The sequence below is a fragment of the Callospermophilus lateralis genome, chromosome 5 (genome assembly GCF_048772815.1).
Source record: "Callospermophilus lateralis isolate mCalLat2 chromosome 5, mCalLat2.hap1, whole genome shotgun sequence".
Classification (NCBI taxonomy): Eukaryota; Metazoa; Chordata; class Mammalia; order Rodentia; family Sciuridae; genus Callospermophilus; species Callospermophilus lateralis.
Genome location: NC_135309.1, coordinates 102,400,156 through 102,415,966, shown reverse-complemented (window position 1 = coordinate 102,415,966; position 15,811 = coordinate 102,400,156). Strand labels below are relative to the sequence as shown.

The 15,811-nt window shown below is 38.5% G+C and overlaps 1 protein-coding gene across 1 annotated transcript in view; it reads right to left on the bottom strand.

Annotated features, from left to right (window-relative positions):
* Positions 1-15,811, bottom strand: part of Acot12 (acyl-CoA thioesterase 12) — a 47,163-nt gene that overhangs the window by 16,957 nt on the left and 14,395 nt on the right. Inside the window, exons 4-5 of the mRNA XM_076856057.1 lie at positions 9,617-9,718; positions 6,854-6,989 (exon numbers count right to left, since the gene is read on the bottom strand). Of these exons, the coding sequence (XP_076712172.1) occupies positions 6,854-6,989; positions 9,617-9,718 (238 nt within the window). The remainder of the gene's footprint in view (positions 1-6,853; positions 6,990-9,616; positions 9,719-15,811) is intronic.

Genomic DNA, 15,811 nt, shown 5'->3' with positions numbered 1-15,811 from the left:
GGTTACCATCACCACCCGCCACCACTTCACTCCTATTTTGTCTTGGCTCATCTCAGAGATCACTTCTCAGTAAAGCCTTCCCTGATCACCACAACTAAGTTCTGCCATTAAGAACTCCCTTCTCTCTCTCTCCCTCTCTCTCTCTCTCTCTCTCTCTCTGCTATAGCTTTATGTTCATTTGTGCAATCTTCTGATATCTGACCCACTAGATCCTAAGCTCCTAGGGGGCAGGGACTATGAAATTTTTACTCTCATATAATTCTAGAACATGAGTACTCAATATTTATTGAATGAATGAATAAATGAACTTTACTTTGTTGATTCACTTTATGTTCATGATGCTTACTCTCAACATTTTTAGGGCATGCAATGGTTGTACTGTATCACACTTCTGACTGCTATTTATGAGAGTTTCCTTTGCTTCCTATTTTGCTTAAACAGTATTATCAGACACCCATTCTCTCCAATTTAGTGGATATGAAATGTTGGCTACAGTTTGCATTTCTCTGATTCCTTGTGAGGTCTAATGTCCTTTCTTATTAAACCTTCTTAGTATGTCTACAGGCTTCAAGGGGTTAAGTTTGATACTCACACTTTGGGTGTTTTCATAGCAGTGTGTCATAATTCAATGGATAATTTTACATTCACTCCACATTTTTAGGTCAGAACTGTGACCTGATCTGAGGTCATTCTAGCTCTTGTTTTCATTCTGCATACCCAGAAAGGCTCAACTCCAGAGTAATGCTCTTAAGGTCTGATTCCTTACTGAAAATATGCAATTAAAATGCTTCAAATATTGTTTCCCCCCAGAATGCCATTCCTCTAAACTTTTGTACCCAGTGGTACAAAAGCTTTTCCCCCCAAAGTCCTCCTTTTACAAAACCTAATATCACACATCTTTACCTTCTTCCTTATGAAAGCACAGGATGTGGATTCAACTTTCTTGCTGTTAGAACAGGATGCATTTCCATTATACAACACCTTGAAATCCACACTATTATATCTGATTGTATAACTAGTATAGAACCCTGGTTTTCTAAAAATATAGTTCAATTACAGAGATGATCTGGCTACCTTATTTTAGAATATATTGTTTAATCCAAAACAGCCATCAGGGGCAGCAAGTGGACAGATCTCTCTCTACTGCATTTTTAAGTGTCAGGGTCCAGTGCTTACATTCTTCTGGAGAAACTGCCATTGAGTTCCACGTCACAGGTGGTATAGAAGTTAGTAAAATTTCCAAAAAGAACAAATCAATAGAGTTATGTTAACAGTCCAAAAAAATGTAATCTATTTTAGGCTAGATTAAGTGAAACCAATGATAAAAGCAGCATTTTAAAAAATCTATAATTCTAAATTAAACCAGACATATAGATCTGTTGCAACCAACCTCCTAACAAACTGAAACCAAAGTCAATTTCAATCATTTTATCCCTACATTGAATGCCTATAGCATGTTCCTGTTATAAATTAATTTAGAATGTCTCCAGTGCTTAAAGTAGTGTTGACAAATTGCTGCAATTTTGTTTATTGATATAACTTGTGTAATGACAGAAGGAGCCAACTCAGTCACCTGGGTTCACCCGGTAAGAGGGCTGAAGTCACTAGACCTGGCAACCCTTCCTAATAGACTAACCCTTACAGAGAGGTCAGAGCCTCACAGAGTACCATAAATTCCTCCCAAATAATTTTCAGATGTTTGAAATACAAGAGAATCACCTTTCCCTTGTAACCAACCTCTCTCTCAATAATCATTTTTATCATGATCTTGATCAGCCTGGAACCATGACCAAGTTTTTCTATTCTGAAAAACAATTCCCTTTGAACTTGAGAGCCCCCTCTAGCTCCAAGCTGTTTCTTTCATCCTTCTCAGAAAAGTTCCTCAAAGTACAGTCTTTAACTGTCCTCCTATGAGTGGAGACCTCTCGAATAGCAGTATTAATACCGGCCCTTTCTGCATATTCAGTGTTGTTTGGAGCAATCTATCTATATTATTTCATTTTGACACAAATCTATCGCATACGTACGTTTATTATTTCCATTTTACAATTCTTATTTGTTTACTTTTTACTTCACCCTAGTGAACTAAGAAGAACAAAGTGAGAGGTCCTGATGGTAGACAGCAAGTACTGGGATAAGAAGAGAAAAAGAACAACTACGTGCTAGCCAGTAACTAGCACTGACTGCCAGAGGAAGCGGATGAGGCTCTGAGTACCCAACTTCTAGACATTCCGCCTTAGAATTGGCTGAGCCAGTGGAAGAAGCCACTGTCTCTGTTGTGGATAGCTTAGGGACGTGCAGCCAGAGGTCAGAGGGGATCAGGCTCCACCCCCGATGGCTTGAGTGCAGGAGAACACCTAGAAAGAACCGAGTTCCTGTGAAATGCCAGTGCTGCTGTGGGACACTCCTGCTGGTCTGGATGACATTGAGATCCAGTTCAATCTCCCAGTTTCCCTTAAAAGCTGAGGCTCTGATATAGCCAAGCTGCACTAAGAGCTGTAATGGCCACCATATCCCTTACCATCCACACCTGCTGCAAAGGACTTGGGTTGTCAGGGGTGGGGACACTGATGGCTCTTCTTTCTTTATCCACCACCTCTAAGTGAAATTAAAAAACAATAATAATAATAAGACTTAGGGGCCGGGGCTGGTGCTCAGCTTTCTTACTATCACTAAAGTAATATCGTAAATGTAAAATTGTGCTATTGAATCATGACACACTACTATGCATAACACATGTGAGGCCCTGGATTCGATCCTCAGCATCACATAAATAAATAAAATAAAAGTATTGTGTTCATCTACAACTAAAACTATATAGTTAAAAAAATAAAATATTTAAAAAATTTAAAAAGGCCTAGTATTAAGAGTTTAATTTGGCATGAGTATATATGTTTTAACTCCTTTCCTCTTCTATCACAACCATTGCCTGGCTCAGGAACACCTTATCTCTTGCTGGGTATTATGGTTTAGATATGTGGTGTTCCCCAAAAGCTCATGTGAGAGACAATGCAAGAAAGTTTAGAGGTGAAATGATGGGGTCATGAGAACCTCAACCCACTTATTGAATTAATCCCAGTAGGAATTAACTGAGTGGTGAATGTAGGCAGGTAGGTTGTGCTGGAGGAGGTGGGCCACCGGGGGTGTGCTTTTGGGATATATATTTTATACTTAGTGAGTGGAGTCTCTCTCTCTCTCTCCTCCCTCTCCCCCCGCCTTTCTCTCTCCTTCCTGGTGTGATGTCTTGAGCTGCTTCCCTCTCCCATGCTCTTCTGCCGTGATGTTCTGCCTCACCTCCAGCACCAAGGAATGGAGCCAGCTGTCCACAGGCTGAGACCTCTGAAACCCTGAGCCCCAAATAAACTTTTCTTTCCCTAAAATTGTTCTTGTCGGATATTTTAGTGATAGTAAAAAAGCTGAGTACAACACCTGGTCTCCTCCCTCTACCCAGAGAGGTCATATTGAGTTCCAATCTAATCATGCCACAACCTGCTCAAAATCCTTCCTCTGTGGCTCCCATGAAGGACTAAAGAAAGATCAAGTTTCTGAACATGCCTGAGAGCGTCTCTATGGCACAGTCGTGTCTTCATTTTCTGCCTCTTCTGTCTTGAGTTTCCCTGTAGAATGCTCTTGTGATGGTGGCTCCCTAACACAGCCTGTGGGTTTGTGCCACCAGATCACTGCTCACACTGTCACTTGCTTCACCTTCTTGGCTTTCTCATGGTCAAGGGGTCTTTCCTGAACTCCCTGAGCGTTCCTACTCTGGGCTTCCACAGTATTTGGAACCTACAAGGCTCTTTTCAATCTCTACATTATTTTTGAACTACTCAGATGTCTGACTCGGGCAGTAAACTTTGAGTTTTGCAAGAGCAAAGTCTCTGCACTGTTCATCTTTTTTTGCCTTTGCAGCAAGCATGTTCCTGGCACAAAGTGGGCATTGAATACACATGTATTGGAGAGAATGAAGCAGGCAGCATTCCTCTCTCTCTCTCTCTGCTTAGGAGGAAGGAGCTCATTCTTCTGTATGACTGTACAGAAGCTTATCTATAATCACATCTATACCTCCTCCTGCAAGCACCAAACTGACCAGCCCCTCAACTGGCACAGGTTCCCCTTCTTCCTAGTGGCAGAGCTTTCTCAAGACAGTTCCAGGGGTACAGGGTGGAGAATCATTCTTGAGATACATATTCTGGATGAGGGATAAGTTAAAAGCAAATTTTGGCAAGGACCTCTGGACGAATATGCAGACTTCAAAAGAGCTCTTTTCTGACATTGCCAAAGAAGTCTTTTTGTGGCTTAAAAGTCATTGGTAGCTTATTTCTATTTTCTTCTTACAAAGTCAGGTTGGTGTCATTGTAATCTCAGTGAGGACAAAAGGCCTTTTAAAAAGACATAATTGTGCAGAAAAGAAGGCCAATGAAACCGGAGCAACTGAACATACTTAATAATCATGTTAAATGCTTGTGTTTCCCTGATATACCCTTAGAGAGCTACTTGTTAAATATAATAAGGGTTAGGACACCAGTAAGTATTTTTGTCTGACATTTCATTTCTTTCCTGGGATTTTAGTTGCAAGGAGCCAGCAGGGTGAGTTTGGGATTGATTGATTTTTTTTAGCTTTTTTTTTTTTTTTAAATGGTTGTCTAGTCTGCCTTAGAACTGTTCTCATGTACAACTATTTCATTCCTCGTGCAAAATACGTTTAAAATATATTTTGCTATATATCATCCTTACAAAATGAGACTCACTCTTCTCAGCATGGTGATTTAACAATGTATTCTTCATTTCCTTAAAAATAATTTGGGAATGGGTATTGCCCTTTAAAAGGTCACCAAATAAATAAAACGTTTTCAGTTGTTAGACGTACAGGGTGACGCAAATTATCTCTTTCTCTTAAAACACCCTCTCTGTCAGTAGTGATTTATCAATCATCCTGATCAGTCTAGAATCCTGACCAAGTTTTTCCTATCATGGAAAATGATGCTCCTTGCCCTTAAGGGTCTCTAGAGCTCTTCTACCTCTAGTTTCTCAAAGCAGAAACCTTTGAAAACCTCTTCCACCCCAGAGGCCTTCTATGGGGTTGTCCCAGGACCATGATGACGTCATGTGGGCAGAATGAGACCCACACACTTCTGCCACTCCAGCTTCTGCCTTTCTCAAGCCTCTGGTCTCTACGTATTCCTTTTCCTCCTACCTCACCTTCCATCCTCCCCTCTCCTCCCTCACTGGTTCATCCCCCTGGGACTTTGGAAGATGGCTTCAGACAAAAAGGAATGGCAGGGGGAGGGAAGGGGTTCCAACAAGGTTTCAAAGAACCTGGAAAATCACTGCCAGAGAACGAAGAAAGCTTGTTTCATAAAAGCCAGTGTTATTTGGAAAGTGCTATGTTTTACATCATTTGGGATCTTTAGCACATTTCTTCCCAGCTCAGAGTTGCAGCTTCCTCTCTGTTGGCAGTACGTGCAGCTCTTATGAAGCCAAGGGTGTGTGAGCTGTGGAGCACCATGTTGGAGTATGGCAAGGTCATCCTCCATCTGTCACACTGAGTGCTATAACTCCAGCTGCCTACTCCCTTATTCGCCAGCTCCTTCCTTGGAGATCCTCTGACTTAAACATGACCTAGCCAATCAACAAATGGGTCAAAGACCTGAACAGACACTTCTCAGAAGAGGACATACAATCAATCAACAAATACACAAAAAACTGCTCACTGCCGCTAGCAGTCAGAGAAATGCAAATCAAAACCACCCTAAGACACCATCTCACTCCAGTAAGAGTGGCAGCCATTATGAAGTCAAACAACAACAAGTGCTGGTGAGGATGCAGGGAAATAGGTACACTCATACATTGCTGGTGGGACTGCAAATTGGTGCAGCCAATTTGGAAAGCAGTATGGAGATTCCTTGGAAAGCTGGGAATAGAACCACCATTTGACCCAGCTATTCCTCTTCTCGGACTATGCCCAAAAGACCTCAAAACAGCATACTACAGGGACACAGCCACATCAATGTTTATAGCAGCACAATTCACAATAGCTAGACTGTGGAACCAACCTAGATGCCCTTCAATGGATGAATAGATTAAAAAATGTGGCATTTATACACAATGGAATATTACTCAGCACTAAAAAATAACACCATCCTGGCATTTGTAGGGAAATGGGTGGCATTAGAGCAGATTATGCTAAGTGAAGTTAGCCAATCCCTAAAAAACAAATGCCGAATGTCTTCTCTGATATAAGAGGGGTGACTAAAAATGGAGTAGGGAGGAAGAGCATGAGAAGAAGATTACCATTAAATAGGGAAGAGAGGTGGGAGGGAAGGGAAGGAAGAAGGGGAATTGCATGGAAGATGGAAGGAGACCGTCATCATTATAGAGAATACATATATGATGATGTGAGGGGAAAAAAAAGAAGTGTGTCACATTAGATTGGGTAGAGAGAAGTGATGGGAGGGGAGGGGAGGGGAAGGGGTGAAAGGAAGGACAGCAGAATAAAATAGACACTATTATTGCTGTATGTATATATACATGACTGCATGACCAATGTGATTCTGCAACCTGTACACTCAGAAAAATGAGAAATTATATCCCATCTGATTCAAATGTATGATATGTCAAGATCATTGTACTGTCATGTGTAACTAATTAAAACAAATTTTTAAAAAGGTGACTTAGGTGTCATCAATTATATTCCAATTATATATTATATATTACTTTTCCAGCCACTCAGTTTGTTGCAAAAGATATCCAGCAACATCAGGACTGAACTGTAAAGTGGAAATAAGTGTGTCCTAAAAAAGGACGCCGTCACTCGCACTAGTCATGAGAAGTTCTTAAGAGTGGATCTGCTGACCTTCAAAGCTGCTACTTTCCTTCATTAAGTTGTTAAAAGTATCTTCATGTTGTAACCGAACTTTCCTTCTCTCAGAAGCCAGATTATGCTCCACTTGATCTTGTTCAGTTAGAAGTATGACTGGTTTTAAGTGAATCTGAAAAAAGAAAATAATTCACTTTTATTGCCTTATTAAGTTATAAAAATACAACATGAATTTTGTAAAAACAAATGATATGTTACATGGTTTTGTAACTCAAGTAAAGAGAGAAGTTATAAACATTTTCACTAAACATATTCTAACTTTTTTCTCAAAAAATTTTCAAATTTAAAAAATTGGAATATGTGTATTATGTTTACTATAGTATGGTATATTAATTATTTCTACATCAAAATGTACCTTTAAAATTACTCTTATTTACATTATTTAAAAATGTTTCCACAGAACTATGAAATATGGCATTCTTCAGATAAATGAATGGGGGTAGGGGTTGTGATTCCCCCTGAATTATTCTGGTAATTCTTAACAAGAAATGTTTTCTATTTTTTGAAAAATTAAGACACCAAAGAGAGGAGGAGGGGAATAATTATGTTCTAGAGAAAGCTATCTTGTTGACCCAGGAGGTATTTCCAATTTGGAAACTTCATCACATGGTAAAAACATTAATAAGCAAACTGAAACAATCAATATGTCAGAATAAAGCTTTAGCTGACCTCCAGAAACCTGGATATATGATGAAAGAATACCAAGGGCACACACTGCTCTGCAGATGCCCATCTCTGACTGTGTGTGAAGGGACAGGCTAGCTCCAGGCTTATTTCAGGTTCTGACTCTTGGCCTGGATAAGATTAAGCCAAGCTAGTGATTCATAATATGTTGCCTAAAGTCCAAAGCTCCCCTGGGCTGCCTTGTCTCATCTGGTCAGGAATGAGTCGATTGACAGCTTGCATTGGTTTGACTTATTATTATAAACAGGACAATATACATATATCTTAGTGATTCCTAATCCTCAAAATACATCATGTGTGATTCTGGGGAAGGACTCTGGGAACTATCCACTGCAGAAAGTGGAACCTCTCTGATGTTGGCCTGTGCCTTTTTTCCCTGGCTGTACCATCTCTGTTAGCTTTAGTGAGCCTTGGATGAGCACACCTCCCGGAGTCCTGTGTGTCCTCTCCATGATCTATGTTTTGCTAATCTAAGTCTAGTTAATCATTGCCAACTTCATCCTGGAATAAACCCTCTTTGGACAGGTATCCAGGTAGTCTTGTCAGTTCAAACCATGGCTCTCTTCACGATGTGCTACTGAACGAGAATGTTACCAAGTAAAAAATCTGTTAATCTGGGGAAAGTACTTTACAATTGATGTTCTCTGAACCAGCCAGTTATGGCAGCAGCTCAAAGAGCTGACTACTCAGAAAGGCCCTCAGAAACCAGTTCTTCTGTCTCAGCAGAGAGTGGACTGAGGTGTGACAATTATATGCTTAGCCACACATTCCTGAATTCAGTGAGGAGTCTGAGGCTAGAGGGAGTAAACAGCGTGGTTCTCCTCTGCCACATGAGGGAAGGCTGGTCATGTATACTCCTTCCTGTCACTTGCTGTCAGATATGCAAACTTGCCACCTGCCCCCATAATTTCCTAATTCCCAAGAGTTTAGAGATTTCATGAAAAACAGAAAGGTTGAAAGATATGTCCCACTGTCTCAAATTTTCATGAACATGGGATGCCTGGAATCCCCATCAAAGTACAGATTCCGAGTTCCTACACTGGTGATTCTACTCCCAGAAAGCTGCATTTGAAATAATATAACTAGCTGATGTGAACTTCAGTTTGAAAAGCAGCACCTTGGGCACTATGAATTTTCCTTGCAGCATGTTCAAATCAGGCCTAGAGTGGAAGATGTGCCCCAGGGGACAAAATCCTGTGGCAACATATGCCACCCAAGCATCATGGTGGCCCAGCTGGCATGCACAGCTTCTGCCTTTTCTGTGGGATGCTGTGGAAACATTGCCTTGTCCCAGCTCCAAGCTGGAGGCAGTCTGAGGAAGAACGTGCATACTTTGCCAGAAGGAGACCCCTTGTCCCTTCCAAGTGGAGCTAGGAGAAGTCACTGTGCCTACCCCTGGAGCAATCCTTGGAGTGAAACATTTAAATCGTAATTTGAATTATTACTTTTTAACGATGTTTAGACTACATGGGGTTCTTACCCTGAGCAGGAATGTCAAGAAATGATAGTGGGGAATTCTGAAGCAGCCCCTGGATGAACATGTGCATCAGGACAAAGTTTAAGGGTGCCCCAAAGCTTGATTTCAAAGTTCAATAACTGAGGAACTTTGACGTTTTTCCTTCAAGTAAAAATGATTAAACCATAATATCCAACTACTTGATACATTACTCCTGCTTTTTTTTAAAAAAAGAAACAAACAACTCTTTTAACTCAATTTTCAAGTTTTCAAAAGAAAAGAACTAATCTAGTAGGAAACCTTTTAAAAATGAGATGACTTTCAGGTCATTTTATTTTACTTCTTTCTCAAACTGGATTTCTCCAACTGGCTACATCTCCTTTTCTCTAAGGTCCTAGGCCTGGAAAGATCTTATTACTTAAATCCTATGATGTTACCATAGAATCGTAACTTTATGGTAAACATTGGGGAATTAAAAATCCTGGGAAATGTATCTCCTGATAAGAAGAAATGTCCTTTCCCCCATAATAATTCTAATGCTTTCATTACTATGTCCCTGATTTTACATGAAGAGATGCCTCTTTACATAGGAAATTTACCTTTTCTTTTCCAACTGGTTTGGCTACAAATGTAGAGAAAGCCACACTAACAAGTTTCTCAATGTCCATTAATGTGTCCTGTACTATGACCTTGATACTGATCTAAAAGGAAAAGAAAAAATAAACAAATTTTCAGTCATCCAGAGAGTAGATTTGATCACAGCATTCAAAATTCAGTTATGTACTTCGTCATTCTTATCTTTTTTTTTTATTAATGAGACCAGCATTTTAATTTACTTTTAAACAGTACTCTTCTTTCAATGATGTTTTATAAAATTGGATAAATAACTTTTATCTGACTTCAGGAAATATATATTTGCCATGGAAAATTTATGGAATCTGATTATCCAGAGTAAAATTTCCAGTAATCCTATCACCTAGAGATAATGCTATTAAACTTTAGATGAATTGTCTTCTAGTTTTTATACATTTTATGTGTATATGTGCATATGCAAACATACATACATACAAACTAATTTACATATATAAGTACACATAAAATATGTACACATAAATATATATTATATATGAAATATATATTTTATAAAGCATACATAAAATGCATATATTATATACACATTATAAAATATAATACTTTATTTATGGTTTTATATTACAATTTTTTAAATTGTGGCATTTTCTAATCCTATTAAATAGTTTTTGAAAACAAGCTATTAATGACTGCCCTGCAGCTCATCAAAGAGATGTACCACAACTATTTTTATACTTTATCCTCTACAGTTTTATGAATAAGATAGCATGGGCAGATGGCATGTTCATCTGTAAGATGACATAAGATGTTATGTTCAGGTTGGTTTCCTTGTTTTATTTTTTTGTACTGCAAATTGAACCCAGGGATGCTTAACCACTGAGCCATATCCCCAGATATATATATATTTAAATTTTGAGTCAGAGTCTCTCTAAGTTGCTTAGGGCCTCCCTAAGTTGCTGAGGCTGGCTTTGAACTTGCAATCCTCCTGCCTCAGTCTCCTGAGCTGCTGGGATTACAGGCTGCGCCACTGCACCAGGCTCCCTGTTTTCTCTTTAGGATCAGTGGCTGAGGTAGTATGTGGAGACACTGCAGTGGGCTGTCCCTCTGTGTGAAGAGGTCTGAAGTTCTGCTCCTCAGGCTGGCATTCTGCGGATCTGTGGAGTTTGTCTTTAGATTGGGGCTAATAAGCACTTTCCTCCATATTTCAATCAAATAAATGATCCAATCTTCTTGGAATAATGGACAACCTCAGGTATCTTAGTTCAGCACTGTTTTTAATCAATGGAAAAGAACATCTATTTCTACATCTTAACCAGGTACATCATGTATAAAAGAATTAATAATCTGTGAATTCATCTTGAGTCACTTAACTTAAAAATGCAATTTTGTATTTGCACAGTAAATCCTAAATTAACCAGAAGTTGATCAACTACGTTTAAACCATTTATTCCCAATTCCCACAAACCCTTGTCTTATGTAGCCTTCCACTCTAGAGAAACAGGCAAATGAAAAATAAAATGCCAACAGTAAAATCATCAGAAATTTGTAGAGTTAAAACAAGTTTGGAGCACTGTCTCTTACTAGAATAGTTGACTGAGGGGCTGGGGTTGTGGCTCAGTGGTAGAGAGCTTGCCTAGCATGTGTGAGGCACTGGGTTTGATGTTCAGCACCACATAAAATACATAAATAAAATAAAGGCACTGTGTTCATCTATAACTAAATATGTGTGTGTGTCTGTGTGTGTGTGTGTGTGTGTGTGAGAGAGAGAGAGAGAGAGAGAGAGAGAGCTACAGAAAGAAGGAATTCTTAACTATTCACGTGAATCCTGTGAGTCTTTGGGCTGATACCAATCTGAGCATGCATGGGGGAACCTCACAAGGCCAGACAAAAACAGGTTCTGTGGAACAAACTACTGGGGAGCTGTGACAGTCTCAGAGCCCACATAGCTGGGAATCTTGTGAGTTCTCCCCCGAGACCTTACTGAACACAGAAGAATCCTTAGAGACCACCAAAGATCCCAACTTAGAAGATGGACTAAATTAGCCCTAGAATATGCACTGTTTCAGCAAAGCGATCTTTAAGATCTCAAACTAATCTTCAAGTAACCAATATCATCCTGCTATTTAAAGTCTGACACTTGGGGTTGGAGTTATAGCTCAAAGGTAGAGTGCTTGCCTCACCCATGTGAGGCACTGGGTTCAATCCTCAGCACCACATAAAAAATATTGAAAATAAATAAAGAGAGACTGGAGGAGGAAGCCGCCCGGTGCCAGCCAAGCCAGACAGGAGGAGGAAGCCCGGCCCCGCCCCATGTGCTAGTCCAGAGGAAGCCCATCAACCCTTAAAACCCATCAAAGGGGGTGTGGCTACCAGCACGGTTCTGCGGCTGATCCAGGTACCCGGTTTCCAACTCCCCCACCCTTAGCTGCGATAATTCAAAATATTTCCCACAAGCTTTTGGGGGTTGTAGCTATCAACGCAAAACAACAACTGTACAGGCACCTGGTTTCTACCTCAGAGACTAGAGTAGGGAAGATACAGGTGGAAGCTCATTTCCTTTCACACTGGCTATACCCACCACCCTGAATACAGAGGCTCAAGCTAGGAATAGACAACGCCACCTACTGGAAGCAAGGAAAACAGTGTTCTGAGAGACTTTTTTTTCTTTTTCTTTTTTCTCTCTTTCTTTCTTTCTTTTCTTCTCTCTCTTCCACAACTTTGACATATGTGAAACCAAGAACTGTGCATGAACAACTAAATTACCAAAGTAATATAATATAGAGGAATTGCATATACCCCACCTTCCGCCCATTTTTTTCTTTATTTCTATCTTACTTTCCTTTTCCTTCTCTCTTATTTCTCTTTTCTTCCTTGTTATTTTTTTTCTTCTTTTTTTTTCATTCATATTCTCTCTGTACCACCTTCAGTCTCCTAACTTTTGCTATCTATACATAGGGTAACTATCTAAATACAGATAGGAGGTTGAGTATATACATTCTTCCATAAATCACCAATCTATTGGTTAGAGTTCTCCAAAGGTACTAAGTTAATTTAATCTCATACCCTCACTCCTTTCCCTCTAAGTATAACATCCTTCATCTGAAATTAAGTTTTCTATATGCCACCAGATATGGTATGCCTTTTATGAAACTAATGAAGATATTCTTAAGTAATAATTAAAACCAATATCTATAGACTTAGAATCTAACTATAAATGTATTAATAATGAAAACTTGTGCTTAGATGATGTACTGCTGATATTGGGAACTGTTAACATTGTCTTTCTCCGCAAAAGAGGGATTTTGGAGCTATACAAGAACAATACAAATATATAAGGGGAAAAACATTAACACAACAGTTTCATAAAGCTAGAAAGAATCATGAGCAGTATGAAAAGACAAGGAAAGAAAGGACCACAAACAATACAGGTCAATTCAACAATAGATGAGGTAATATCCGCAGCTGATAGAATGTCAGACAAAGAGTTCAGGCTATACATGCTTCAGATGATCTGGAGTCTCAAGGAAGACATTATACAGCAAATTCAGACAATAAAAGATCACGTTGACAATGAATTACATAAACAAATCCAAGAAGCAAAAGATCAACTCTATAGGGAGATAGAGGATATAAAAAACAAACAAACAGATCAACTCTATAGGGAGATAGAGGATATAAAAAACAAACAAACAGAAATCCTGGAAATGCAGGAAACAATAAACCAAATTAAAAACTCAAATGAGAGTATTACCAGCAGAGTAGAACACTTAGAAGATAGAACTTCAGACAATGAAGACAGTTTTTCAACTTGAAAAGAACATAGACAGCTCAGCGAGAATGTTAAGAAATCATGAGCAGAACATCCAAGAATTATGGGATAACATAAAGAAACCAAACCTAAGAGTTATTGGGATACAAGAGGGTATGGAGGTCCAAACCAAGTTAATGAGCAATGTATTCAATGAAATAATACTAGAAAACTTCCCAGAATTAAAGAATGCAAAAGAAATCCAAATACTAGAAGCCTACAGGACACCAAATGTACAAAATCATAAGAGATCCACACCAAGACACATAATAATGAAGATGCCCAACATACAGAATAAGGAGAGAATCTTAAAAGCCACAAGAGAGAGGAAGCAGATTACATTTAGGGGTAAACCAATCAGGATAACTACTGATCTTTCAACACAGACTCTGAAAGCTAGAAGATCCTGGAACAACATATTTCAAACACTGAAAGAAAAAGGTTCCAACCAAGAATCATGTATCCAGCGAAATTAAGCTTCAGGATTGAAGATGAAATAAAAATCTTCCACGATAAACAAAAGTTAAAAGAATTTGCAGCTAGAAAACCAGCTCTTCAAAACATACTTGGCAAAACGTTACAGGAAGAGGAAATGAAAAATAACAATGAAAAGCAACAGCAGGAGGTAGTACAGTAAAGGAAAAACTAATCATAGAGGGAAAACAAATCATGTTAAGTAACATACATAATCAAATATGGCTGGAAATACAAACCATTTTTCAATAGTAACCCTAAATGTTAATGGCTTAAATGCACCAATCAAAAGACATAGGCTAGTAGAATGGACAAAAAAAAAATAAAAGATCCAACAATATACTGCCTACAGGAGACTCATCTGATAGGAAAAGACATACACAGACTGAAGGTGAAAGGTTGGGAAAAATCATATCACTCATACGGACCCTGGAAGCAAGCAGAGGTGTCCATACTTGTATCAAATAAAATAGACTTCAAGCCAAAGTTAATCAAAAGGGATAAACAAGGACAGTACATACTACTCAAGGGAACCATACACCAACAAGACTTGACGATCATTAATATATATGCCCCAAACAATGGTGCAGCTATGTTCATCAAACAAACTCTTCTAAATTTCAAGAGTCAAATAGACCACAACACAATAATCATGGGAGATTTTAACAAACCTCTCTCACCAATGGACAGATCTTCCAAACAAAAGTTGAATAAAGAAACCATAGAGCTCAATAATACAATTAATAATTTAGACTTAATTGATATATACAGAATATACCACCCAACATCAAGCGGATACACTTTCTTCTCAGCAGCACATGGATCCTTCTCAAAAATAGACCATATATTATGTCACAGGGCAAATCTTAGCAATTACAAAGGAGTAGAGATACTACCATGCATTTTATCTGATCATAATGGAATGAAATTGGAAATCAATAATAAAATGAGAAAGGAAAAATCCTACATCACATGGAGATTAAACAATATGCTACTGAATGAACAAAGGGTTACAGAAGACATCAAAGAGGAAATTAAAAAATTCTTAGAGGTAAATGAAAACTCAGACACAACATATTGAAATCTCTGGGACACTATGAAAGCAGTACTAAGAGGAAAATTCATTTCATGGAGTTCATTCCTTAAAAGAAGGAAAAGCCAACAAATAAATGACCTCACACTACACCTCAAAGCCTTAGAAAAAGAAGAACAAATCAGCAGCAAATACAGTAGAAGGCAAGACATAATTAAAATTAGAGCTGAAATTAATGAAATCAAAACAAAAGAAACAATTTAAAAAATTGACAAAACTAAAAGTTGGTTTTTGAAAAAATAAATAAGATTGATAGACCACTAGCCACACTAACAAAGAGAAGAAGAGAGAGAACCCAAATTACTATCTTACGGGATGAAAAAGGCAACATCACAACAGACAATTCAGAAATACAGAAGATAATTAGAAATTACTTTGAAACCCTATACTCTAATAAAATAGAAGATAGTGAAGGCATTGATAAATTCCTTAAGACATATGAACTACCCAGATTGAGTCAGGATGATATAAACAACCTAAACAGACCAATATCAAGTGAGGAAATAGAAGAAGCCATCAAAAGACTACCAACCAAGAAAAGCCCAGGACCGGATGGATATACAGCAGAGTTTTACAAGAACTTTAAAGAAGAACTAATACCAATACTTTACAATCTATTTCAGGAGATAGAAAAGGAGGGAGAACTTCCAAATTCATTCTATGAGGCCAATATCAACCTGATTCCCAAACCAGATAATGACACCACAAAGAAAGAAAACTACAGACCAATATCCCTAATGAATTTAGATGCAAAAATCCTCAATAAAATTCTGGCAAATCGGATACAAAAACATATCAAAAAGATCGTGCACCATGATCAAGTAGGAT